The sequence below is a fragment of the Sorex fumeus genome, unplaced genomic scaffold, assembly GCF_029834395.1.
Source record: "Sorex fumeus unplaced genomic scaffold, SorFum_2.1 ptg000079l, whole genome shotgun sequence".
Lineage (NCBI taxonomy): Eukaryota > Metazoa > Chordata > Mammalia > Eulipotyphla > Soricidae > Sorex > Sorex fumeus.
This window is the reverse complement of record NW_026606136.1, coordinates 6,143,482-6,169,160: the sequence shown is the minus strand read 5'-3', so window position 1 is coordinate 6,169,160 and position 25,679 is coordinate 6,143,482. Positions and strand designations below refer to the sequence as shown.

Below are 25,679 nucleotides of genomic sequence, written 5' to 3'. Positions count from 1 at the left end.
AGGAAAAATTGGACTGGGCCAGAGATAGGGAGGACAGTGGGTCGGGCACTTGGTTGGCAGGCAGCCACCTCGGGTTCGATCCCTGGCATCCCATAATGGTCCCCTGAGCACCATGTGGGTCACTGCTAGCTGCATTCTGGGGTTGCTTCAAGGGGTTGCCAGGCACGTGACCTACCACCCGGGCCGTGTCCCTGGCTCTTTCAGCTGCCTTTTCTCCACTTTAAATGAGGCCAGATAGCTGCTGAGACCTTTCCTTTCTCCTCACTCACTCCCCCTCTCGATGTTTCGAGGCCGGGCCCCCAGTCCCCTGTGTGTGGTGGCGGCTCCCGTGTCGGGCCGGGCTTGGTTCTGGCTCTGCTTGCTGCAGGTCTCAGTGAGCCGCAGCGCTTACACACTCTTCTCAGGGGCACAGAAGGGCTGTGCCCTGCCTGGCCGCGTTAGATCTGCAGTTGTGTAGCTGTCAGGGGCTGGTGGCCCCGTGGAGCTCTGTGCCTGGTGAGGGAGCTTTCGGTGCGTGGGATCCGGGGCTCAGGCCTGTCGACAGATGCGTGGATCGCCGAGCCTTTTCCTGCTCCTCTGTGCAGGTCTTCACGGGAGCTCTTCACATCTGGATAAAAATGGGTGTTTTAGATACTTTTTCTCATCCTTGTGTAATTTTTCGTTTGTTGTTGATTCATAAGTAGTTTAAAGTCTTCCGCTTTATTCCGTAGATGACAGTGTCTCTGCGGCAAGCACCTCTGATGTGCAGGATCGCCTGTCAGCTCTTGAGTTACGAGTTCAGCAACAAGAAGATGAAATCACTGTGCTGAAGTCAGCTCTGGCCGATGTTCTGAGACGTCTTGCGATCACGGAAGACCATGTCACCTCAATGAGGAAGTCAGTGCCAAGCAAAGGTGACCGAGGGTGCAGGGAAGGTGCGGGGGCTTGACGTCTACAGGTTTCCTTACCTGACTGGTGACAGCGCGTCTTACAGTGCTGGCGCAGGTGGGAATCGAACAGCAAAGTCTCTCTTGGATCACCTCTGATTTTCTCTTTTGGGGGGTCACACTCAGCATTGCTCAGGGCTTAAACCTGCCTCTGCTCTCTGGAATTACTCCTGGCAGTGCTCCAGGACCCCATGGGATGCTGGGAATAGAACCCAGGCTGGGCGCATGCAAGGCAAGCACTTTACCCTCCGTACTATTGCTTCAGCCTTCTGATTTCTTATTTCCAAGAAATTCTGGAAGTTTATCATTTCTTAGTTTAAATTGGGATTTTTGTCTCATAGTTATGCCCATTTTATGTTATGCTGCTCTGTGTATTTAGTACTATACGAGCTGTCTAGCGACTGTTTTTTGACCAACTTTTCTTGTAATTCTTTGCGTTGTCCTGCACATGACAGATAGGCAGTCAGGTGTGCCTGTAAGATCAGTCTTCTTCTTGTTACAGAAATGACAACAAAAGTTTGTCATTCAGATAGCTTTATTCTAAGCTTGCTGTGCTTGGTAGTGAGAGAACCCTGAAGATTTTCCTCTAAGTGCTGAAATTTCACTGCCAGCCAAAATACAGTGGAACAAGTTTCCCATCTGATAGGTACATGGACCCTGAGCCTTCTGACTTTGTATTTTAAAGCCTGCTATAGCGATAGCACAGTGAGGAGGACTCTTGCCTTGCACTTGATGTCTGCAGTGTTTCTTTACCTTACTGTGTAAAAGTTGTGTGTCTTACCAGTGCTGTTACAGTTGGGAATCCCTGGCCAGTCTAGCTTCAATTTCCAGTGTCCGGTACGGTCCCCTGAGTCAGCCAGGAGTGATCCCTGTGCACAGAGCCAGGAATAAACTTGGGTGTGGCCCAAAAACCAGCCAACCAAACAAATCCTTTTAGAGAAAGGAATACAGTGTTGGATTACTATCGACATTATATCTAAAAGCTTATTTTAAGGACCAGAGAGGTACTGCAGTGGATAGAACTTTTGCCTTAAATGCAGCTGACCTGGGTTTGATCCTCGGCACCACTTACAGTCCCCTGAGCACAGCTGGCCGCGACACAACAAAAACAAATCTTTCAGGCCAGAGCAGTTGTACAGCCAGCAGGGCGCCTGCTTTGCATGCAGCTCTGCCTAGGTTCAGTCCCCAGCGTCTCGTGTGCTCTCTGAGCTCTTCCAGGAGTGATCCCTGAGACAGAGGCAGGAATCAGTCTGGGCACTGCTGGGTGTGGAAAACCAACTCCCCCGCCCCCCCCCCCCCCCGCAATGTCTTTCATATTATTTTAAGAAACATTTAAACTTTTACTGTGCTGAAAGCAGCTCAGTGAGAAAGACGTGGACAGTGTCTCCTCACTTTCTATTTACTAATACATTTCGTTCAAGAAATGCAGGGCCAGGAGTGTGGCGAAGTGGCAGAACACACACGTCTTGTCGCCGCGAGGCCCTGGGTGGGACCAGGCACTGGCAGATTGTCCCTAAGTGCCAGTGGTGGCATCCCATTACACAATAGTTTACAGGAAAAATTGGACGATGTTTTAAGATGCAGAACCATCGGCATGATCAAAGCTGCTGCTGTTCCCTGGTTTGTGCTGAGTCGGCCTTTATACTCCTCTTCTACTTGTCTTTATTATTCTTAATGTAGGGACCAGAAAGGTCCCTTGCCTTGCACCGGGGTTCGAGCCTCAGCATCCTAGAAGGTCGGTCCCCTGAACTCTACCAGGAGAGAGCCCTGAGCTCTGCTAGGTGTGGCCCCCAAACAAAAGTGAATTCGGGGTGAGTTTTGTTCGAGGCTCTTCTCAGAGGGAACCACTCAGAATCACATCCAGCCGCTCCACAGTGATTCTCTAACCACAGACCCGGGTCCCTCTCCTTGGCTTTTTCTGAGTGAGTTTACTCTGCTGTTCTCACAGAATTGCTGATGGGAGACATTCTGCAGGTGGTCACTGGTGTGTCGCTCTGTTATCTGGTTACTGAGGCACTTGCTGTTAAAGAAATGGGTTGATGGAGGTATGACTTTGTAGTAATTTGGGGAAATACTGTTTTTTGAAATGAGCATAATTTAAACTTGTTAAGAAATAATTGCTCGAAGCACCAAGAGATAGCACGGTGTGTGTTTTCAAAAGTCTGGCAGCGCTCTCCCTCCCTCTCTCCTGCCGCCCATGTTCGGTAGCTTCACGTCGCTTCCCCCACCCCAGGGAGGCCGCTGGCGATGGGCAGGTGAAGGAAGGAACGAGGGCCAGGCTGGTCGGTATCAATTGTAGTTTATTCCGATCTTCACTCCCCTTCTGCTTCTCTGTCTCATGCCTGAGCCCCTCTCACCTCTGACTCTGAGTCTGAGCCCGAGCCTGAGCCTCCGCCTGCCTCCCGTGCCTCCTGACAGCCCTTACAGTCTTAGTTCATAGAGCAATCTCGTAGGGTGGTGACACAAAGGTGGGTTGAACGTTAACAAATCAGCAAAGAGAGTAAGGCCACTTCTTGAGATTAACTCAGGGATAAAAATCTCATCTAAAGTGATTATTCCAGATTACTAGGAGATCCATTCAAGGGTGGGATCCCAACAAGGGTGTGTTCTTTCCTCAGCTAGTAATCTGCTTAACTAGTTGTAGTAAATCTACTTCCCATATTTCTAGCAATGTCAGTCTGTATGAGCACAGTAAGAGATAAAAACTTATAGTTTGGTTCTTCCTGAGGACATCTCATTATATATTCCACAGTCCTCAGGCCAGGTTAGTCTTCCTAGCCCCAGCAGGGTCCTAGTCTCGTCGTTACTTACTTTTAGATCATGACAGCATTTGTCCATGATCATGCCCTCAACTTACAGTTGAGTATCGTGGCGCTTTGGTCTGGCCCATTTTGATGCCAGGGTAGCTCACAGCTTGCCCTGGATCCATTTAGTCCTTCATTCGGACCCTGCTTTTGGGGTGCTAGGAACTAAAGGCAACTGAGTCAAAAAAGCAGATGCCCAGGAGTAAAGATTATTCAGAGTCAATCAACTCCCACGTTACAATATTAACTGTCTTCCTGTGTCCATACAGAAAGGACATTGCTTTAAGGCAAACTATGCAAAAGACATAACTTACAATACAAGTTCAGTGTCCTTAGAAGGATCTGATCTTACAAGCTAACAGAATCTGATTAGGGAGAAAAGGTGATTAGCTGACTGGGGAGGAGAGCACAGAGAAGAGTTTACAGATAAATACAGAGGAATGGGAGTGACTTCCTGACACAGGAATGGTCGTCTCAGTGCTGACCGCTGCAGCCAGAACGGTCCTTGGGCGGCGTCACTCCAGTGCTTGCTTCCTGCTCGTTCAACCATGACTCGCTCACACCACTTCACAAATGTCTCAAGATTTTTACAACTCAGGATTATCTATTGTCCTGCTGTTCTGGCCTTCAGAATTTATGAGGATGCCATGTCCCCAAACTGAGCACGTCCCGCTCTGGCACTCAGTACCAAGGGTTCTTCCTTGTTCCCATCCTGCTCCTGCTACAGCCTCAAGTGCTTACCCCCTGCTCCACACGGACCCTTCCCGATCCCAGCTGCACTTCCGGCATCAACCCTGTTGGTGGTCTGGCCGTTTCTAGATGGTTTCCATGGCTGCGCTCCTGCTTTCCTTTCCCCTCTCTCCCATGGAGAATTCTGCTCCCCTTATCACATCAGAGAGCTTTTTATCCCACCCGCACCTGCATTCCCCAAGCTACACGCATACACACCCCAGGGTGCTGGTCTGTCCTCATCCTGGGGTCGGAACCCAGGAGTTCACGGTCTGTCTCCCTTCTGCGTGGTTGTCTCTTGCTTCCTTTTAAGACTTGGCATTTCTCGAGGACGCCTTTCTTGAGTTTTGTCCCTGATCGTAGCAATCTTTCCTTTGTACTCTTAACGTATACTCAGGACACCTCTTCATTGCCAGTGGGATTCTCTTACAGACTCCCCCGTGTCTGTGGCTGCCTTTGTGCTTTTCTGCAAACAGGGCTGGGATTCTGATAAGCCTGAGGAAATGCTGGATGGGTAGACAGATGAGGAAGGAACACAGGTGAATTTAGCGGCAGAGATGACTAGAGGTGGCCAGCGAGAAGGATCATCCATCCCGGTGTGAAAGTTTGGAGGGTCTCAGAGTCTTGGAGTTCCGAGTAAAACGAAGCCAGCCGAGTTTGAGGTTGGGAGTGGCAGGAAATAAGCCTACACTTAGTGAAAGGTTGTTTCCTGCCTTGCTTCGGAGTTCACACCCTACCCACTGTGCTATCGCTCCAGCCCGATAGCACAGCGGTAGGGCTAGGGTGTTTGCCTTGCACGCAGCCAACTCGGCCGACCCGAGTTCGATTCCTCTGCCCCTCTCGGAGAGCCCGGCAAGCTACCGAGAGTATCTCGCCCGCACGGCAGCGCCCGGCAAGCTCCCCGTGACGTATTCGATATGCCAGACACAGTAACAACGAAGTCTCCAATGGAGACGTTACTGGGCCCGCTCGAGCAAATCGATGAACAACAGGAGGACAGTGACAGTGACATTGCTTCGAAGTTTAGTTTTTATCCTGAGGGCCCTGGAGAATTATTTAAAGATTTTTAAGCTGGGGCATAACTGGTAGATCCACAGTCATCCATTAATTCTAAAATGCCTGTATGTCTTGTATCTTAATGTCTGAAATTGCTTTGTAATCTGCCTAACATAGTTCTCCTGGGTAACACTTCTTCCAATGGCATGCAAAATAAAGGATGATGCCTGTTACAGTTGATGGCATATTAGATGCAAAGAGAATTTGCGTGTTTTAAAAAGATCATTCTGGGGCAGTACAATCCAGAAGAGAAATGAAGTAGTAGCGACAAGGATAAAATTCCTTAGACATACAGTGGAGTTCATGCCCGATTCAATCAGCTAATCAGTGGCTGAAGAAATAGCAGTACTCCTACCAAAAAAAATTCCTTAGACATACAGATAGTAAATCTTTCTTTGTGCCAAGCACCTAGATCCATAGAAGTCTGGGGACAGCTAAAGAAATCATGGTGCCCTGCTAGAATGAGGGAGCATCATGAAGAGCGACCAGCCTGTGGAGGAAATAAGGGATACGGGCACGCGACCGTGATCTGGTGACAAGGAAAGCCTCGAAGAATGGGGTTGGCGTGAAAGCTTGAACAGCGAGGATGAGGAGGGCCAGACACTCTCGGGCACGAAGATTCACATCCCTGTTTGGATACCAGCCCTCCATTGGTCCCGCTCCCCCGAGGCAGGTGTGCCCCAGCCCCACCCCTCTTAAAAGAGGGTGAGTCTCTGGTGAAGCAGGTTCCAGAGCAAATGCAGAAGCCCTGGCATAGATAGCAAAGATAGAAAGATACCAAATTTTGGAATTTTGCTCATAGGTCTTCCGAAACAGAAAACAAACCTACCTTGTTTCTCATAACACAAAAGTTAAGTTAGAAAGAATCCTCAGAGTAAAGAATAAAACTAAACATTTTATAAGGAGTAAGAAAAGCTGAACATTTTGTAAGAGCTAAGTGTGGAAGAGAGAACTCGGACTTCTCTCCAGAGGGGGAAAAGCCAGCAGCTGTTTTTAACTGGCAAATGAGAACAGTTAGGAAAGAAATTAACTACATTGAAATTTTTTTCTTACTGTTTGAAAAAGACAGTTTTGAAAATAAGAAAGGCAAACTACAAAACTGCGAAAAATATTTGCAAAACATAGGTTTGTCGGATCACCCTGGAGTGATAGTACAGCAGTAGGGCGTTTGCCTTGCTTGCAGCGAGCCCGACCGAGCCGGGTTCGATTCCTTTGCCCCTCTCGGAGAGCCCGGCAAGCTACTGAGAGTATCTCACCCACACGGCAGAGCCTGGCAAGCTCCCCATGACGTATTCGATATGCCAAACACAGTAACAACAAGCCTCAAAATGGAGACATCACTGGGCCCGCTCGAGCAAATGGATGCACACCAGGAGGACAGTGTTTGTTTGTTTAGGTTTGTCCAAAAAAAATTTTTTTTGCCTTTTTGGGTCACACCTGACAATGCTCGGGGGACCATATGGGATGCTGTGAACTGAACCTGGTTTGGCCGCATGCAAGGCAAACGCCCTAATTACTGTGCTGTAACTCCAGGATCAAAAATATTTTAAATGTCGGGGCTAGAGCAATAGCACAGCGGGTAGGGCGTTTACCTTGCATGTGGCCGACCCGGGTTTGATTCCCAGCATCCCACATGGTCCCCCAAGCACCACCAGGAGTGATTCCTGAGTGCAGAGCCAGGAGTAACCCCTGAGCATCGCCAGGTGTGACTCAAAAAGAAAAAAAAAAGATTTGAACAGGTACATATCCAAAGTAGTTACATTGAATAAGTAAATGAAAAGATATTTAACACCATTACACATTAAGGAAAGCAACATATAATCACAGTGATATGTTCACTGGTCTGGTTAAAATGAGGGGGCTGGAGCAATAGCACAGCGGGTAGGGCGTTTGCCTTGCACGCGGCCGACCCAGGTTCGATTCCCAACATCCCATATGGTCCCCTGAGCACCACCAGGGGTAATTCCTGAGTGCAGAGCCAGGAGGAACCCCTGTGTATTGCCAGGCATGACCCAAAAAGCAATAAATAAATAAAATAAAGTGAAAAGGACTGGCTTTCTAGAAAGTTTGCAAGGTAATGGGGCAACTGGAGGTTATAGTCTATTGGTGTAATGATAATGTCACATTGAAGAATAACTTGGCAGTTTTCTGCCAAGACAGATATTCACTTGCCAGATTACCCAGACATTCAACTCTGAGAAAGTGTGTGCCCACACCAACATTTGTACACTTCGGATATTGTGAAAGCTGGAACAACTCAACTGTCGACAGAGGAATGGGTCGAAATCATGTTACTGCATATTTATATTATGTATTATATTGGACTATTCCCAATGTGGAGTAGTCTGCTGCCTTCTACAACGAACCTTAAAACAATTGTGCTGAATGAAGAAAGTCAGGCAAAAAAGAAAGACTACGTGATTGATTTGTGTAAGATTCTAGAAAACGCAGACCTCAATTAGTGATGGGCTAGACAGGTCATTGTTTAAGTATAAGAATGGAGGGACTGGAGCGATAGCACAGCAGGTAGGGCGTCTGCCTTGCACACAGCTGACCTGGGTTCGATTCCCAGCATCCCATATGGTCCCCTGAGCACCGCCAGGAGTAATTCCTGAGTGCAGAGTCAGGAGTAACCGCTGAGCATCGCCAGGTGTGACTCAAAAAGAAAAAAAAAAGGGTGGAGAGATGCATTGTAGAAGGACAGCGGGAAACCTTTAGGGTCATGGCTTACGTCAGAACTTCAGTACAGAGAGATTGTATACAGGTTCCCTCTCTGACACCACATGGAGCCCGGGGCATTGCCCGGTATCGCCGTGACCTGGAAGCACCTGAGCACCACTGGGGTGGCCCTGGGGGTCCCCAGCACCACAGGCCTGTGTTGCACTGCGTCCTTGGCACTGGCTTTGGCTGCCTGCCCTAGCTACCCAAGACAGCCAGGAGTCCCCCCGGCCCACGCCTCCCACCGGCTGTGCACAAGTGCAGTTACTAGCTTAATGAAACCAGGGGTGTGGAAGATCCATAGAAGCAGCACAGGACTTGCTCACTCCTCTGATGTCGACAGAGAGGAAACAGGAATCAAAGCTGTTTCCTGCTCTGGCGTAGACAAGAGTGGGCTGGGATAACTTGTATTATGAGGGAGGTGGATTGTGGAGTTACCGGGTTTGCATCATTGGAGGCAGAGAGGCTCACCACTGTCCAGTCGTCGGGACATACGTAAGTCCTCAGAGGGGTGCAGTGGTGGTAAGGGACCAAAGTCTTGAGTGAAACAGGAAGACCCAGCAAATGAGAGCGGACAGAAACGTAGACAACGTTGGTGTTCTAGAAACCTCAGGAGGCAGATTCCACACTGTACGCTGGTTAGTGGTTCTCAGGAAAGCAGTTAAATAGACCGTGGTCGTGCGGTAGAGACATCCTACCCTGGTTACGTTGACAGCAGTGTTCAGATGAAACTTGCACCCAGATGTTGATGGCAGTACTGTTCACAGTAGTCAGAAGGGGGAATAAACCCAGGTTCCCAGCCAGCGGAATAGCAGATAAAGAAAGAGATGTATATTCATACAGTGGAATGGTATTCAGCCACGAAATGGAATGAGGTACTCCCTCATGATAGCTCGCGGGTCAGTCTTGAGACTTGTGCGGGGAAGGAAAAGAAGCAAAGACAAACGTGTGTTCCTTGCCCCATACCGTCAGAGTGGGCAGCTCCATCAGGAGGGCAGGGGGTGTAGGGGCACAGCTGGCAGGAACTGTGGGCAGCGGCCAGTGTGGAGCTGGCGAGTGGCGAGGGTCGTACGGCACTGAGCACATCCTGATGCCTTTGTGTCCTTCCTCCTGGTTGGAGTGACACGTTTCATGCTTTTAATTCCTTACCCGGCTTCAGAGAGAGGCCAGCAGAGAAAGCAAAAAGCCTGAGCGCTGGATGTGATAGCAGTCATCGCAGCACAGGGGAGGGTGCGATTGAGCCCTTCTTGTTTGAGAATTTTCCCAGGAAGCTCGGGGAAATAAGATAGTTGGTCTCCCCGTTTCTCTCTCCGGATATATTTGGTCCAGGTAGGGTCTAGAAATCTCTGTGTTGGGGGAGCATTTTAGATCTTTAAAATACAAATGGGCCCTAGCAGCTATTTTTGGTCCAACATTCAGCATCATACCATCCTGTGTGGAATTCTGGGGCACTGAATAGTTTTTGATGCCTAAAAGATTCTTAATTTTTCGTTTTTATGGAAAGAAGCAAACAGGTCGGCCAGATGCAAGACTTCAGATGGACACATGAGAAACTTGAGTACCAGAATTCCAAGCTCCTTGGTGTGTGTGTCTCTTCCTGACACACTGGCATCCATCGGGCGTTTCTTCCCACCCCACCACTGCGGTCACAGTTGCTTCACACACTGACACTTGATTTGTATGGAATATTTAGGATTCCTAGGCTTCCTAATTCATGGCTTTACAACAACCTGTGTGACTGCTGAACATCGCTGAGGTGGGGGCTGTGGGTTTCCTTGATGCCGACTAGGGTGTATGCCTGATCTGCTCTCTGGGGAGCCCCCGACTCTGGCCCCACCCGCCCGTCCTCTGGTTCTGCTTTGTTGAGCTGGAATCTCAGGACAGTACTTCTGGGAACAGGGGGCTCCCTGGGTCTAGAGCTGCTTAATCGCCGTCTGTGAGGACCAGCTTGACATCAGTCTGTTTTTTCTTTCAACCCCATTAGGTCCGCCAGGCCTTCGAGAAGCTATTTCCATGTCCTGTATAACCAACGGAAGTAGTGGAGCAAACAGAAAACCAAGTCATACGAGCTCTGTCTCTGTTGCAAAAAAAGAAACGCTCTCATCTGCTGCTAAAAGGTATCCACGTGAGGAAGGGGAGAAGCTGACACCCAGAATTGTCTCGGTGTGGTCCCTGGGGTCGGGAAAGAGCGTCACAGCTGGGCGCAGCTCCGTTGGCCTCTCTGAGCGACGCCAGTTCAGGCTGTCGGGAGCGCCTCGCTCTCCCAGAACACTGGTCTCACTCTGACCTGGGCTTGTTCTTGTAACGAGCACTGTTGAACGCAGGTTTAATATCCTTAAATACATGTGATGATACAGGTGACGTTTTGGTAGCATGGATAGAGCCTTTAAAAAGAAGAAATAGAATCTTCAGTATATATTTATATTAGTGACAAATCAGACTGTTACAGATTTTGTTCTTTATAGCTGTGAAGTTAAGGCTTTTAATTCAGAGTATTAGAGTTCTGTGTTGACAGTACATATTGTAGTTTCAGTGGATTAAAGGATTAGTTTCTGTATGTTCTTTGATCAGTAATTTAGTCTATTTTTAATAAAATTGCTTACAGATTTTCTCTGCTTTTGTGTAATTCCTAGCAAATTATTCCATGTAGAATTTGGAGAGACCAGAAGAGATCAACTACCTAATCTTACAGCTGTTTTCTTCAAAGAATAATTGAGGAAAACCCTAAGTAATGCAAAAAATCCTTCATGTACTGATGGAAAATGGTTGCCTCAATAAACTAAGGCCAGTGACTGACTTACTCATCGGTGTGGATGTATAGATGTTCACCGAACTTTGGGGTACAGGAATGATGAAGAAACGATAAGATCTTTAGGCATTTTTAAAAGAGAAAAAAAGTCTCTTCTGGAGTTCAGTGTTTGGATCATTCTCATTACAGAATATAGAAAGCATTCTCAGCTTACCTGTCCCCACAGTTTCAGAAGAAAAGGACAAATGACCAGAAAACAAACATGCAGTCGAAAATTTTAGTACGATTTTTAGTAAGCTCCTCGTGTCCGGCCACAGTTCAGGCTTGTGTCGTTTTCTGTAGCCTCAGTTCCGGGCAGAGCCGTGTTCTCAGCAGTCCAGGGCCCCCAGACTCTGGGCGCTCGCATGCAGGCCTGCAGCTGTGCCTCTGAGTAGCCCAGCAGAAGGTTCTCCTAAGACCCTGACCCACACAGGACCGTCACCCATGCGTTTGGGAGAATGTGAAGACTGACAAGGAAGAAGTCGTCTCAGTTTCAGAGTTTTAGGAATGTACTTCTAAAAGATAGACTTAGATTTCTTAGCATCTTAGAATAAAATCGAGCACAAGCTAGCTAGTCAGGGCCCGGCAGGCCACAGGCAGCGGCTTCAGAGTGGAATTCTGTGTGAGTGTCGTCGTTAGACCATCGAGTTGTATGTGCTGTGTGTGTTTATTAAAAAGTGTCCTTGGACATACACCTCACAAATTGTGCCACTTAGAGTCAAATCCAGAAAGTGCCATTTGCTTAAGAAGCGCAGCGAGGCCAGAGAGACGGGGGCTCTGTGGCAGGAGCCCGCCCTGTGCCCGCATACGCGGTTCCAGGGAGTGGAGGCCCTGCAGGGTCGGCTCTTTCCAGACCTGAATCCCCTTTCACAGGTGCCCTCTCAGGCCGCCTACCAGTGCCATGGGCTGTATGCTTCAGGGAGCATAAAAATTTATGCCTAAATACCTTAAAGTTTTTACTTTAACATAAAATTGAAACATTTGCCATTTTTAATGAAACGTTGTCTTCCGCTTTATTTTACTATTTTTGGGGTTGGGGGCTGTACCCTCTGCTAGGGGTGCACTCCTAAACACCTTCCCTACGTTCTCTCTCTCCGACCCATAGTTCCATCTTTTAGTATCGCCTTGGGAGAAGCCCAGAGAGCTGGGCATGCACCGTTATATCGGAGCCCCGGGTTCAATCCCTGGGACCGCCTGGTCCTCTGAGCACCACTGTGAGACGCCCAAAATTCAGAACAACGCAAAAGGAATGAAACTCAAGATTAAAATCCACCTTCCCCCATTCTTAGAGTTATCCACCTACACAAAATGAAACAGAAGTTCTTTAGTAAATCATTGTGTTTTTTTTTTTTAAGAAGAACAACAGTAAATTGTTTTTTATGGAATCTTCCCAGAATGTTTACATTAGTTTTTATAGAAATTACAGTATTTTTTTTCTTCGCATGTTTGTCAGTTTGTGTGTACGTATGTGTGTGCGTGTGCGCATGTGACATTAGCTTACAAAACTAAAACAGCAAGACTGAAAGGTTTGGGGAAAAACATTTGATTCTAGGTCAGTTTCAGACTCAACTGGCTGGGGGCTGGAGCAGTAGCACAGCGGGGAGGGCGTTTGCCTTGCACGCAGCCGACCAGGTTCAATTCCCAGCATCCCATAGGGTCCCCTGAGCACTGCCAGGAGTAACTCAAAAAGGTGTGACCCAAAAAGCAAAAAAAAAAAATCAAAAAATTATAAAAACCTCAACTGGCAGCAAAAGTAGATGGAAAAAATGGGAATTGGACAGTAGTCTATAAAATATGTGCATTTAGTGTGCCTTGAGCATCGGTCAGTATATTTTACAGAGACGCTCTGTGTGTTGCTAGTGCTCTCGTTTAGGGAGATTAGTGTTCTGTTAACGGCACTCCTTCCCAATATGCCTAAGAGGCCAGTATGTTCTTAAGGGGCAGTCTTTAGAGGATAAATTACTTTAGAGTCACTGTAAATTTCTCCTTTAACAGCTTCCAGAATTTTCAAAGACGTATTTTCATTGTCGCGTGAAAGCAGCACTGATTGTGTGAACAGTGTGATAACAGGGTTTTGATTTATGTCATCATTTCTTTTATCTGTCTTTTAATTTGTTTAAATTTGTGTTGTTCCATGTTATACTTTATTTTACAGTGGTACAGACAAAAAGAAAGAAAAACCACATGGACAGAGAGAAAAAAAAGAGGAATCTCATTGTAATGATTCAAGTCCACAAACTCGAGCGCCACCTTCTCCCCAGCCCTCTTCACAGCCTCACCAAACACACAGGCAGACTCAAGAGAGCAAGAATTCTACTCCCACCAAAAGGTCTTCACTGGGCCCAAGCACAGAGCTAGGGAATGGCTGTAATGATATCTAAATTACGGGACTTGGAAAACATTGGCTGACAGTGGATTTCAAGAGAGAAGCCTGGCGGCCGCTTTCCCTTTCCGTGTTGCTGTAATTCTCTGTCTTAGCACATCAGAGAGTAAAAATGTGAGGCCATTTATTTATCAGCTAAAGCCGGGGGTGAGGGGAAAGCGAGCTGTAAAGAATCTGATGGAAGAAAGATAGACGTGACCTGCTTCAAACCTAAAAACCATCCAGAGCAGAATTTTGTCTCTGAGTTCTGCGTGGCACGCGCAGGTTTCTGTCATGGACCAGGCTGCCGTGTGTCACTGTCCTCACCGCATTTGGGATCATTACAGCCTAGACCCTGCCAGGGCCCCCCCCACAGCGGCTCTCGGCCGTCCCTGCTCCTCCACTGCAGTTTGGGTGTGGGGAGGATGAGTTCTTGCTGGAGTAGAGAAAGGAATCCCTTCCGCCTGGTCTTCCCTGTGCGAAAGGCTCACTTGAGGGCTTCTCTCCGTGTCTGTGGCGATCCTGATTTTGAAGTTAGGAGAGGCAGCTCGGAGAAACACTCTTAACAGTGGGTGAGCCTCCTTGGGGAGCTGACCCCGCCCGCACAGCCGCACCCGGCTCGTTGTCCGCTCTTGCCATCCGCTGAGTCCAGCGTGCCTGCTCTAGCAATGCGGGCTCAGACTGTCTGCGTTGGTGAGATATGTTTTATCTCTGTACTTCTCAATAGGGAATTAGGAAGCGCTCCCAGACCTGGCTAGAATTTTGAATTTTAGTAGAACAAATCGCAGCCCTTCCTGAAGTATCTTTTGACTCCCCCTCCCCCCCCCCCATTCAAATCTCTGATGGAAGTTTGGAAAAACAAAGCATCCTTCGCTTGATTGATGCATGTGTCACGTCTAACTGTGCTTTTCTGTGTGTCTCACGGATTCTTACACTTTCTCAATGGCTTGTCATTCTGCCTGGGGTTTGTAATTTACGTGGCGTTTTCCTTGGATGCAGCTTATTAATATCCTGCAACCTTGGATTCTTTGTGGCTAAAGGTTCTTTGCGGCTTTTCAGAATAACCAGTCTCGTGAAGGTTCTGATTTGACTTGGTATCTTTGTTCCAGATCTTGTTTTTTTCCAGCTTCTTTAGGTCTCCTGGAAATGTGCTTGCATTCTAAACTGCTGTCTGGATATACTATTTCAAGAGGTATTGAAGACCGGATGAGTTATAGGATGGTTGGCAATGCAGCTAAAGATCATTTATAAATTTTTAAGCATCAGTTATGAATCAGTGGAATCAGCATTGATACTGTAGCCTTGTGTGAAACCATGTTTCTTTCCAACCTGAGATACATTCCTTGAAGCATATAAGGAGTTTTACTTTTCATAACACTACTGAGACATGGTCATTGTGCCAGGTATAATTTAATTATGAGGACGTAAGTGAAATGAGCAGTCTTTAATGGCACGAAAGTGTAATTCCTGCCTATTTTAAGAAAAACATGGAAACTTAACCAAGCAGTTTTGATCGTCAGGAACAATAAATACATACAATTAAATTTTTAAAAATTTGAATAGCATCCTAGTGAATCTTCTGAATAGCAGTGAAAGTTACAAACCGGACGTGTAAGTTGCCTTGCTGGACTCCTTCACTCATCCGGGCAGGGCCTCCCACTAACACTTCTCTTCCCTCTGGATCAGTCTGCGGACAGGTTAGCTGCTGCTTGGGGCTTTGTTTGAGCTGTCACTGCATGTCTCTGCTGTTAGCAGAATTGAGCTCTCAGAGGTGAATGTTTCTTTCAGCATTAAACGACCAGCAACGACTGAAAAGTTACATAATTCATGGGAAAATTCAGATGAGAGTCGTAATAAATTATTGAAGGCTGTTCCAACATCAAAATTAATATCTAAAATTATAAAAAACACAGACAAGTAAGTATAATCCATCCTTAGTTTTCTCTGAAAAGAAATAATTATTTCACTACCATGTTTGTAACTAAAGTTATATCTACATGATGTAAATCATTTAAAAGAACTGACAGTATAATTTTTTACCTTCTGTTACTTTCTGTGTTCTAAAGTTTGTTTTTGCTAGAGCTCCTCATCTCAAATAATAAATACTTTATATTTTTCATGTAGGCGATCTTCGTAGGTGGACTATTCATTGTTTTCAAATATAAATATAAATATCTGTAAGAACCAGTAAGAAATGTAAAAAAATACCAGTACCTGAATTTCACTTTGAGAGATTTATCTGGAGTGTGTCCTAGATATTGAAACTCTCAGAATTTATTTATGTAATGCTAAGGGTCAGCCAAATTGTAAAATAAATGTCTTTGAATTTCTTTCGCAGGCACAAAGATGTCATCGTCAACCAAGGTAAGTTAAAAATATTTTATTTTTCTACATCAGTTAAATCTTTTCAAATTGATAATAATTCTTTTTAAAGTATACTGAGGTACACTCAGTAGTAATCATAAAAGAAAAGTGTATTTGTATAGTTTTTGTGCTCAATTTTTATTGTAAGATATATCATTTTTGTCTTAACCAGCAAAAATGTCAACCCGTGAAAAAAACAACCAAGGTAAGAATAAACTACACAGTTGGTTGCCTTCAAAATTAATTTCCTCATGACTCGTGGATCTCTTACTTGACTTTTTCTAATTCCACTCCCCGACCTTTCCTCTTAATGTAAAATAGATGGTCATTTGAACCAGGGCACCCATCTAGTTTTCTATAAATTTGTCTTATTTCTATGAGATTGGATGGTTCAAGTTCAACTCTATAAATAAACGCAGCTTACAAAGAAGAATAGCACTGGGGCTGGAGAGGTAACAGCGGGGAGGGCGTTTGCCTTGCACGCGGCCGACCCGGGTTCGATTCCCAGCATCCCATAGGGTCCCCCAAGCACCGCCAGGGGTAATTCCTGAGTGCAGAGCCGGGAGTTACCCCTGTGCATCGCCGGGTGTGACCCAGAAAAGAGTAGTACCAAAGGTGGGGTGGCATGGAACGGGGCAGTGCAGCAGGGAGGTTCAGATCCCCGGCACCCCTTCAGGTCCCCTGAGCCAGGAGTAAGCCCTGAGCACCATGGGCGTGACCCCAAAAACAAAACACTAAAGGGACTCACTCCCCCCCCCTTTTAAGTTGTATTAGAAAAGCCATTTTAAAAATTGATTTAAAATGTCTTGCTAGTTCTATTTTATTTTATTTTTTCACCAGAAATAAAACTTTAATTTGTTACCAAGGAACATCTGAATTTTAAACAGATTCTTGGACTGGTGGTTCACACCCATCAGCCCGTTCAACGTTAGCGCCTGCCTCATCTCCAGTAGCTTTTCCAGAACTGCTGCCTTCACCGTGAAGCTCCATGAGTTTTCCCCATTCAGACTTAGGTTTCTTCAGCATTTTTGCTTTTCTAACAAAGACATCATGGAGTGGGTGGGTAAACAGGCTGGCAAGCCTTTCCTGTGTCTTTCCCAGTGCTGTCTGGAGTCAGTTTATTGGCCACCTCTTCTGAGTCGTTTGTCTGCACCTCCCGGGTCCTGCTCTCCGCCGTCGTCTTCCGAATCTGGCGAACCTGCTGATGCTGAGCCCAAGAGCTCTTCCGAATCTGGTCATTGCGCTTCCTAGTGAAACCAACACGGAATAGACGAAGCACACAACCATCGGTGGTCTTGACGTCAACGTGAGCCTCTGTCGTGGTCTGCCAGTTTTTGACCGTGGAGCGCATTTTGTCACGGGTGAAGTCCGTGCCATGGAAGTTTGTCAGGCAGTTTTGCCCTGAACATCCTCCGTAAGCAGCTTGAATTTCCTAAAAGCAACTTCGTCGTTCTGCAGGTCAGCAAGACTCACTTCAAACACACGACCCTGGAGGCCATCGGATGCAATTCTGGTTCCCTGGGTTCTGGTGACAAGCGTTTTCCCGGTGTTTCTTATATTAAACATTGCGGGGGCTTTCACGTCATGCCAGTCTTCTTAGAAAATGGATCGACCACTTTCTTCTTGACTCCCTTTTTGCCGCCTTTCATAAGGCGCTAGTTTTTGCCGACTGCCATGGTGCCGCTCTAAGAGCCTAAAGGGCGTCTTGCCAGTTTCATTGCAAAGAAGCACTCATTTCCTTCAACTCAGATCAGACTGAATACCGATGAGTCTAGCAAATCCATTACCTCTTAAAATTTCCGCGTGTAATCATGATTTCTAGATTGTTCTGACTGAAAGGATAGTAGGGTTTCTGTCAGCACCCAGTCACTGCCGAGCGGGGGTGGGTATCAGTCTGTTCGCGGCCCTGGGTGAAGGCAGGTCTTGTCTGAGAGCTCACCCCTGTGTGCCAGAGCTACTTAGACGTTTCAGGCTATTTAATACTAAACAGTTAAAATGTGATTAAGTTTTCTGTAAGAGAGTTAACTTGATTTCTGTGAGTTTTTACTTTCTTTAACTCTCCTTTACAATCAGTTTAGTTGTAATCTTAATTTAGATCATTTGTTTTTAAATAGAAATTCTAAATGAAGTCGAATGTTGCTGACATTCACTAGTTAGGTCCTAACTTTTTCTCCCTGGTAATTAAGCATAATTGATGGCTGAAACACTTTAAGGACAAAATAAACTTTTATTTATAAAGACAGTCCTTACTGTATCACAGCGCTAGTTTGAAATAGGGGCAGTGAGGCGTCTCCTGCAGGTCCAGGCCAGGACTGGCCTCACTCGCCATGAGTGCCGCCTCAGGTCTGGGGGTCAGGGCGAGTCTGACTGGGAGGGGTGGGGAAGCCCTGTAAAAATTGGGGATCCTGCCTTAAGGGGATGCTCGGTTTTGCTGGTGAGCTTAAATGTTCCGAAGTCCTTGTCTGCAGGAGCAAGGACCGTCTCCGCTCACCGTGTCCCTTGGGAGGAAGGAGCTCCAGGTTACTCTGATGAGTGGGTGGAGTGTGGATGGAACTAAGCGTGCCCCCGAAGGTGTTCCCGCTGCTGCCGGAGGGACCGCCAGGGAAGGGGAGCAGGTGGCGGCGGGGCCACTGTCTGGGGAGAGCCTCCAACTTGTAGCAGGGCTAAGGGGCTTGTCGCGAACGGGGCTGACCCCGCCCAGCGCCCTGTAGACCCTCCAGCCCCACAGATGGTGTTTCCTGAGCAGAGCCGGGAGTAGGCGCTGAGAAACTGCTTGTGGCCGAGACCCCCTCGGCCCCCACACAGCAAAGATGAACTCCTGGTCAGCAGCACACTGCGGGGAAAGGGAGGGAAGGACTGTCGTGGAAGTCGGTGCTGCTGGAACGCGACTTCAGCTGGCGGGTAGGGGACAGGCACTCAGAGTCCACGGCCCACGGACCCAGTCCAGAAGCTGCCCTGCGCTCCTCTGGGCGGCGCTCATCAGGGGCAGGCCGGGAAGAGGACAGACAGGTCTGCGTGGCTGCAGGGAGGGCGGAGCGTGTCCCGTGACTACGTTACCTGCGGGGGGCGCGTGAGGGGGGCGCTCGGGATACACGGGACGCGTGCTTTCCTAGCGTCTCGGGAGGTGTGGCCTCTGCTAGTGTGGACAGGCAGGAAGGGTGGAAGCAGACTGGCTTCTCAGACATGGATCTGGGCTCCTGTTTGTTGGCTTTGTTTGGGGGCCACTTCCAGCTGGGTAGGCCCCTCCCAGCTCAGGCCTTGGGGCTGCGCCGTCCGTGCTCAGGGGACAGTGTGGGCCGGGCTCCGGCTCGCAGAGCGTGTGCTTGCTGCTGGACCCATTCGCCCATTTCCAGACCCGTGACTGTTACGTGACTATTCTTGGCGCCACGGGTCTGAGCTTTGTCCAGAGACTTTCCACAAGGAAGTACTAACGGGAAGTACTTATGGCACTTCACGTGTACCCTGTGGAGCAGGGCTTCCTGGTGGTGTTGCTGCAGTGGTCATCCAAATCAAAAGGTGGCAAAGGCGCCCAGAATGTGAGCTGTCCAGCCTTGGGGAGCAAACGCAAACTGACCCTCTGACTGTCGTAGAGATTAGTTCACTCACGAGACACAGAACTTTGACACAGAACTTTTCAGTCATGCTTGTATTTTCACATCCATAGGCATTAATTTAAAAAGAAAAACTAGATGATACAGGTAACCAAAATTCTCTGTTTCTCAAACGTGCCACCTGAGACATTATAATTAAGAATCCATTCTGTTCGGAGATAACAAACCACAGTACTTCTTTTTAAACATTTCAAAATTTCTAAAACATTTTCATCTTAGAGAAGCGTGTGCAAAGGGGCTGGAGCAATAGTGCCGCGGGTAGGTGTTTGCCTGGCACCCCTGGGCATCACTGTGTGGAACCCAAAAAAAGCCCTCCCCCCAAAAAAAAGCATGTGTATATAATATAACCAGCACACATATGTGCCCCACCAATGTTTTTTATATCTTTATGTTCGGTTTATTTGATTTGGGGTGTTTCTACTTTTACTCGTTTCATCAGAATTTTGTATCCAGAGTTCTGTTGTTATGGCCGCACCCAGCAGTGCTCAGGGCTGACTCCTGCTGCCGCCGCTCAGCAGTCAGTTCTGGCAGGGCTTGGAGGACCATGTGGGGTGCCGGGGGCTGAACCCCAGTTGACTGCATTCAGGGCAAGCGTTCCACCATCTGTGCTGCTTTAGCCTCTAACTTCAGGGGTTTTAAAAATCGTTCTTACTCTAAGTAATTCCAACGTGCCATATTCAAAGTGGAATTCCTTCATTTCGTGCTTAAAATGACCTTTCCTAGAAACGTGAGTGGATGGTTTGGGGGGCTTGGGGGACGAGGTGAAGGGGCCCACACAGCTGTTGTCTGATCTGACTCCTGGCTCTGCACTCAAGCGAGGGTCACCCCTGGTGGGCTCAGGGGACCTGTGCGGTGTGGGGGTTGGGCTCAGCTCCGTGCAGCACTGACTCCTCTCTCTCGGGCCCCTAGGGAATGTTTGAGGTGCCACAGCTCACAGGGTAAGGCCATGCCTATCCTCAGTTCCATCTAGGCAGTTCCTGGGCCCCGAGCACTCTGGGGAGTGGCTCTGCTGTGGCTCCGTCTAGCCCCAGCGTGCTCCGGTCTTGGGGTGCCAGCACAGCTGGGCGGCCAGAGGATGAAAATGAAACGGGGTTACAGACCCCCAAGTTTCCTTCTGCACGTCGAGTCTGTCAGCCGTGCGGGGGGTGAGTGCAGAATGCGTGTATGGGGCGAACATACCCTCCTGGGATCGATTTTTTTTTTTTAAAGAATCCTTTTCAGTCGTATACTCTATAATCCATAAGCAGATTTCCAGATCTCGTATTTTCAGGTAGCTGACATAAACAAAACAGGAGAAATCCAATGGAGGTTTCAATTCCAAAACTTAGTCGCTGGTTGATTTATTACTGTGTGAGTTGAGGAGCACTTTCATAAGACTTGTCACGTCAGTGTGGTAAACTCAAGGGTTTGTCCTTTTCATCGTGCGCCTCAAGTTCCTAGCCCTGCCATGAGACTAAGAGTCTGCCAGACTGCCCAACCTCTACAACACTGCCTCGAGAACAGCGAAAACTAAGGCAGTTTCCTAGGACACAGTTGCGTGTTCCAGACTCGGGCGCTTGCTAGAGCCAGTCAGACTGCATGATACTTGACAGACTGGCCGCCAGGCTGGCTTTCGAAGCTGCGAGCTCAGGGATTAGGTCCCGTTTCTCTGCATCGCTCCCTTCTGGGAAGTGGAGCCTGCTCTTCTCTGCCAGTGCAGTCTCTCAAGCGCTGGGAACCGCATGTGCGTGTGCGGAGCCCTACTCACGCCTCACCCAGCTCCCATCCCCCGCACCCAGGGCTGGCCCTTGGCCTCACTGCAGGGTGTGGACTTTGGCACTGAGCCTCCCGCTTTCAGGGTCAGTCACAGATGACTGACAGATATGACAGCTTGACCCTCCCAGGTCAGGTCCGGAGCAGAGTTCTGTGGAGCAGGTCATGTTGTGTCGCAGACATTGTAGAGCATTTGAGTATTGTTACAAAACAGGTGGTTCAGTGACTTGGACTTTAAATATATTTTATTTGAAAAAAATTCGTTTAAGAAAAGATATTAGCCTATCTAAAATGGTTGTTACTTTCTGCTGCAGAATTAGGACTTCTAGGATCCAGCCTCCTTAACGCTGAGTATCAGGAAGAAATCTCAAACACAATAAAGATTGTTTAGATTTTTGTTTCTGGAATTTGGTGGCATCGTCTTGTGCTACATATTACTAACTGTAAAATCCAAATTCTGGTTTGGAGAGGCTCCACTCTCGTCCTAGAGAATTGAGTCAAAACCCTCTCCCATGCTGGTCTACTCCTGGGCCTCCGAGGAAGCAGGCCCTCCGGGGACTGTCCCGCAGGCCACCTCCATCCAGCCCAGCAGCACTGCTCAGGGAAAGGAGAATGGACAGTCGCCCCGTTTCCCAGAGTGAAAAGACGCCAAAGGAAGCTCGTGTTCTTCCAGCTGGCATTTCAGCGTGCAAACTTGTGAAGACATTTTACATGGAGTGGTGTGATTTGCATGGTTTACGGCAGGATAGAGATTTTAACTCCAGCTTTGCCCCTTGCCGAGCGTTTGCTGCCGCGTGGCCCCTCCCCACGGCCTCGCGGTTCCCTCTGCCCGTTTGGCCCCGTTGCTCCCAGCCTCCCCCTGGACCGCCACCGCAGAGTCAGACTCGGGGTTTGGTTGGTGTCTCCTTCTGCCTGTTTCTTTATCTGCTGCCCCCTGGTATTGTTCTCCACTGTGTCGCAGCGACCGGGACTCGCTGCATGTCCCCCCTGCGTCACAGCAGCCTGTCCATCTCTCGGCAGCGTGAGGATGTGTGAGGGGCCTGGAGCTGCTGGCCCTGGTGGCCAGCCACATGCTCAGTGTTGGCTGAGGCCGACCACCGCTTTGACGGCGCAGATCTGGAGCAAGAGTTTGGAATAAAAATACTGGCACTCGTGGGGCTCTCTGGGTCTCGGCCTCTCCTGTGAAAGGAGGACTTGGACTCGGCATTGGACTCAAGCATCCGATCAAAAAATCCTGGGAGAGCTCCCCTCCCTGACTCTTCGGGGGGATTATGGGGGAATATTTAAAAATCCGGGGAGCAATTCCATAGTACGGGATATCTGCCCTTAAGAGTTTATGGCCTTGGAGCTGGGGATGGTACAGTGGCCAGGGTGCTGGCCTCTCACACAGCTGACCTGGATTCCCCCGACACCCCATAGGGTCCTCAAGCCCTACCAGGAGCAACCAGGAGTGGTCACTAAGCACCGCCTGGGGTGGCCAAAACAAACAAGTTTATAATCTTGTTCTAAAAAAGACAGTGGAGGGGCTGGAGCGATAGCACAGCTGGAGGGCGTTTGCCTTGGAGCGACCGACCAGGGTTCGATTCCCAGCATCCCATATGGTCCCCCGAGCACTGCCAGGAGTGATTCCTGAGTGCAGAGCCAGGAGTAACCCCTGAGCATTGCCCGGTGTGACCCAAAAAGCAAAAAATAAAATAATACAACTGAAAAAAAAAAAAGACAGCGGAGCCCCTGAGCACCACTGTGTGTGGCCCCCGACCCCCACCAAAAATAAATCAACACCTAGAAGAAGGCCAGGTCTGCCCCTCAGAAGGACAAGAAGATACACGCAGGTGGGAGATGCCCGCAGCCGAGAGCGTTAGCTCTCTCTGGAGCACGTCCGGAAGCAGTGCCCACTCTGCTGTAGGACGATGAAGACACGTCACGGGGACTCAGAGCCCACCCGGGGCGTGGGGGGGCGAATCGGAACTCGGATCACAAGAAGTCAGAACCGTAGGAGGAACTGGGCCTTCTCACTGCAGCAAGCATGGCTGTAGCCGGACCCTGCAGGTTCTTGCGGATATTCAGCAGTACCAGATCTTCCTTCCTTCGTGCCTGTCGTTCCCATTAACGTTATTGATTTTCGGAGCCGGAGCAATAGGACAGTGGGTAGGGCGTTTGCTTCGCACAGGACTGACCCAGGTTTGGTTCTTGGCACATCTGGTCCCCCAACCACCACCGGACTCGGCCCCCGAGTGCAAGCCAGATGAAAGCTCTGAGCACCGCTGGGTATGGCTCAAGACCAAAACCAAATGGTTGGATTTCAGTGAACTCTTCTTAGTAGTGAGGCCCGGGACAGAGCCCAGAAACCGTAGTGGACAACAACCACGCTCGACGACATCCCTGTGCTGCTGGACTTTGCCCTGCCCATGCCCTGCTCTGGGGACTGCTTGACCACCAGCCTGCCGGATGTGGATCATTGCAGTGCTGGGACGGATGATAATTTTCTCAAAATCGTCTCTTCACATACGCAATAAAGATTTCACTTCAAGGCTTTTTGATGCTCCTGGGCAGTTGGAGGAGGCCTTTAAGCAAACGCTGGTCAACACGAATGACATCTTCAAACCTCTGCTGCTGCTGAGAAAGCTGCTGCCCGCCTCTGTCTCCGCGCGACGTTAGTGTGTGGGCAGCATCTGTGCCGACTCAGGGCTGCCTGGAGGGCTTGGATGCCGCCGATGTGCAGGTGGCCCGTCAGGTGGTGGTGCACTGGACACAGTGTCATCTGTCCACCCACATCATCTCTCACCTTTTCATCTTTCAGGGAAACTTCATCCCCAAAGATATTTTCTTTGCAGTTTTCTTCCTCGGCTTTTCTGACCTTTCTTGTCGACGAATGTCAGCTTATACAGAGTATATTTCAGTTTTAAAAGTAGTATTTTCATCAATGAAAAATGGTCCGTTTTTTCCCTACTCTATTTTGGATTGGGTCTTGATGCAGAAACAGTGGCGTGTAAGGGCAGTAAAACCTGAAGGAACCCTTAGTTCCGACTCGGATTCTGTCCCATTGTATGCTGTCGTGTGGTCATTCAGAAGTACCTGACTTCTTTTCTGCCTTGTGTCTCAACAGAGGGAGAGTATGTTAAAATGTTTATGCGAGGTCGGCCCATCACAATGTTCATCCCGTCGGACGTGGACAGCTACGACGACATCCGGACCGAGCTGCCTCCTGAGAAGCTTAAGCTGGAATGGGCGTATCCTCCTCCACCAGCCTCCCTGTGTCCGCCTGCGCTGTGTCAGAGTACGCGGCGGTGTCTGTCCCGTAGCCCGAGCCTGAGGGAGCCCCGTCCCTTCCTGCATGGTGCTGTCAGCTCTCCTGACGTGGACCCTAGGCTGTGGTAGCAAAGAATCGGCAGGTTCGGGCCAGAGCTGCTTCCCCAGTGAGCCTCCCTGACTCTCAGGAGAAGTGGCTGCGGCCTCGTCCTCGCTGAGCTGTTGTCTGACGGGAGCCCCCAGTGAATGGTCTCCCCACCTGTGGGACAGCAGGAGCAGCTGCCAAGAGCCACCCTTCCTGCTCTCCTGCTCCCAGTTCTCCCACCTTCCCGGTTGTTTGCCCAAAGGCTGCAATTCTGTGGCCCCTTCAGTTTGATTTGGTTTGGTTTGGGGTCTTGGGACCCCCCCAGCAGTGCTCAGAAACTACTCGTGGCCTGGCGCTCAGGTCCTTTAAAACCTCACGAACGCTCTGCAGACCACGCCGTGCCTGGCTGACTCAGTTCTCACTGCGCTCAGCCCGAAGGGCACTTACTTTGAGGTGGCCGTGTTGCTGTCCGTGCGCCCTGGCCTTGTTCCAGCACACTGGTCTCTCCACAGTGTGTAGTGAATGTGCGTGGTGGTTGTGTCTGTCGCCTTTGCCAGAGCGGGGAGAAGGGCCCCGTGCTGGAGTAGCGTGGCACGTTTCCTACTTCTTATTCCCGTTTTCCTGGTTCCCTTGGGCGTTCACGGGGGAATGGTTCCTTTGCCTCTTCGGGAACTGCACTTACTGAAAACCTTGACTCTTTCTTCTAAGATACGGCTATCGAGGCAAAGACTGTCGCGCTAACGTCTACCTTCTCCCCACCGGGGAGATGGTGTACTTCATAGCGTCAGTGGTGGTTCTCTTTGACTACGAGGAGAGGACGCAGCGCCACTATCTGGGCCACACGGACTGTGTGAAATGGTTGGTATCAGTACCCCAGCGTGCCTTGCTGTCTCGATGCCCTTGGTTTTGTTGCGTTTCTGGTTTCAGTGTGTTCCTCATTTTAAAAATAATTCCTCGTGAGGACTCGGAACTCGAGGGTATTGTGAGGAAGGCTTGCAGGCTCGAGCCGTGGCCCGTGTCCCAGCTCAGAGCCGAGCCACCCGTCACACAGCATGGATGGGGGAATCATTCTGGGCACAGAAATTGGGGTCTTAATTTTTCCCTTTGGAACAAAGAAAAGGAATAAGGCTCAGACTGTTAACATGTGAGAACCCCTTTTGAATTGGTAGGTTTGTTTTTTATTGCCCAATAAGTCTTGGTGCCCTGTAAACTCAAACGTTTATAGGTTAAACTCA

General features: G+C 48.9%; 1 protein-coding gene and 1 pseudogene across 4 annotated transcripts in view; one reads left to right on the top strand and one right to left on the bottom strand.

Annotated features, from left to right (window-relative positions):
- Window positions 1-25,679, top strand: part of EML4 (EMAP like 4) — an 82,399-nt gene that overhangs the window by 34,286 nt on the left and 22,434 nt on the right. The window contains exons 2-8 of one of the 4 annotated variants that reach the window (XM_056130543.1): window positions 711-893; window positions 10,218-10,350; window positions 15,172-15,300; window positions 15,722-15,747; window positions 15,920-15,952; window positions 24,217-24,340; window positions 25,153-25,302. In XM_056130543.1, the coding sequence (XP_055986518.1) occupies window positions 711-893; window positions 10,218-10,350; window positions 15,172-15,300; window positions 15,722-15,747; window positions 15,920-15,952; window positions 24,217-24,340; window positions 25,153-25,302 (778 nt within the window). Of the gene's footprint in view, window positions 1-710; window positions 894-10,217; window positions 10,351-13,176; window positions 13,351-15,171; window positions 15,301-15,721; window positions 15,748-15,919; window positions 15,953-24,216; window positions 24,341-25,152; window positions 25,303-25,679 lie in introns of all 4 variants that reach the window. The other 3 variants (XM_056130540.1, XM_056130541.1, XM_056130542.1) reach the window with 3 other exon arrangements.
- Window positions 16,627-17,423, bottom strand: LOC130038728 (40S ribosomal protein S3a-like; annotated as a pseudogene).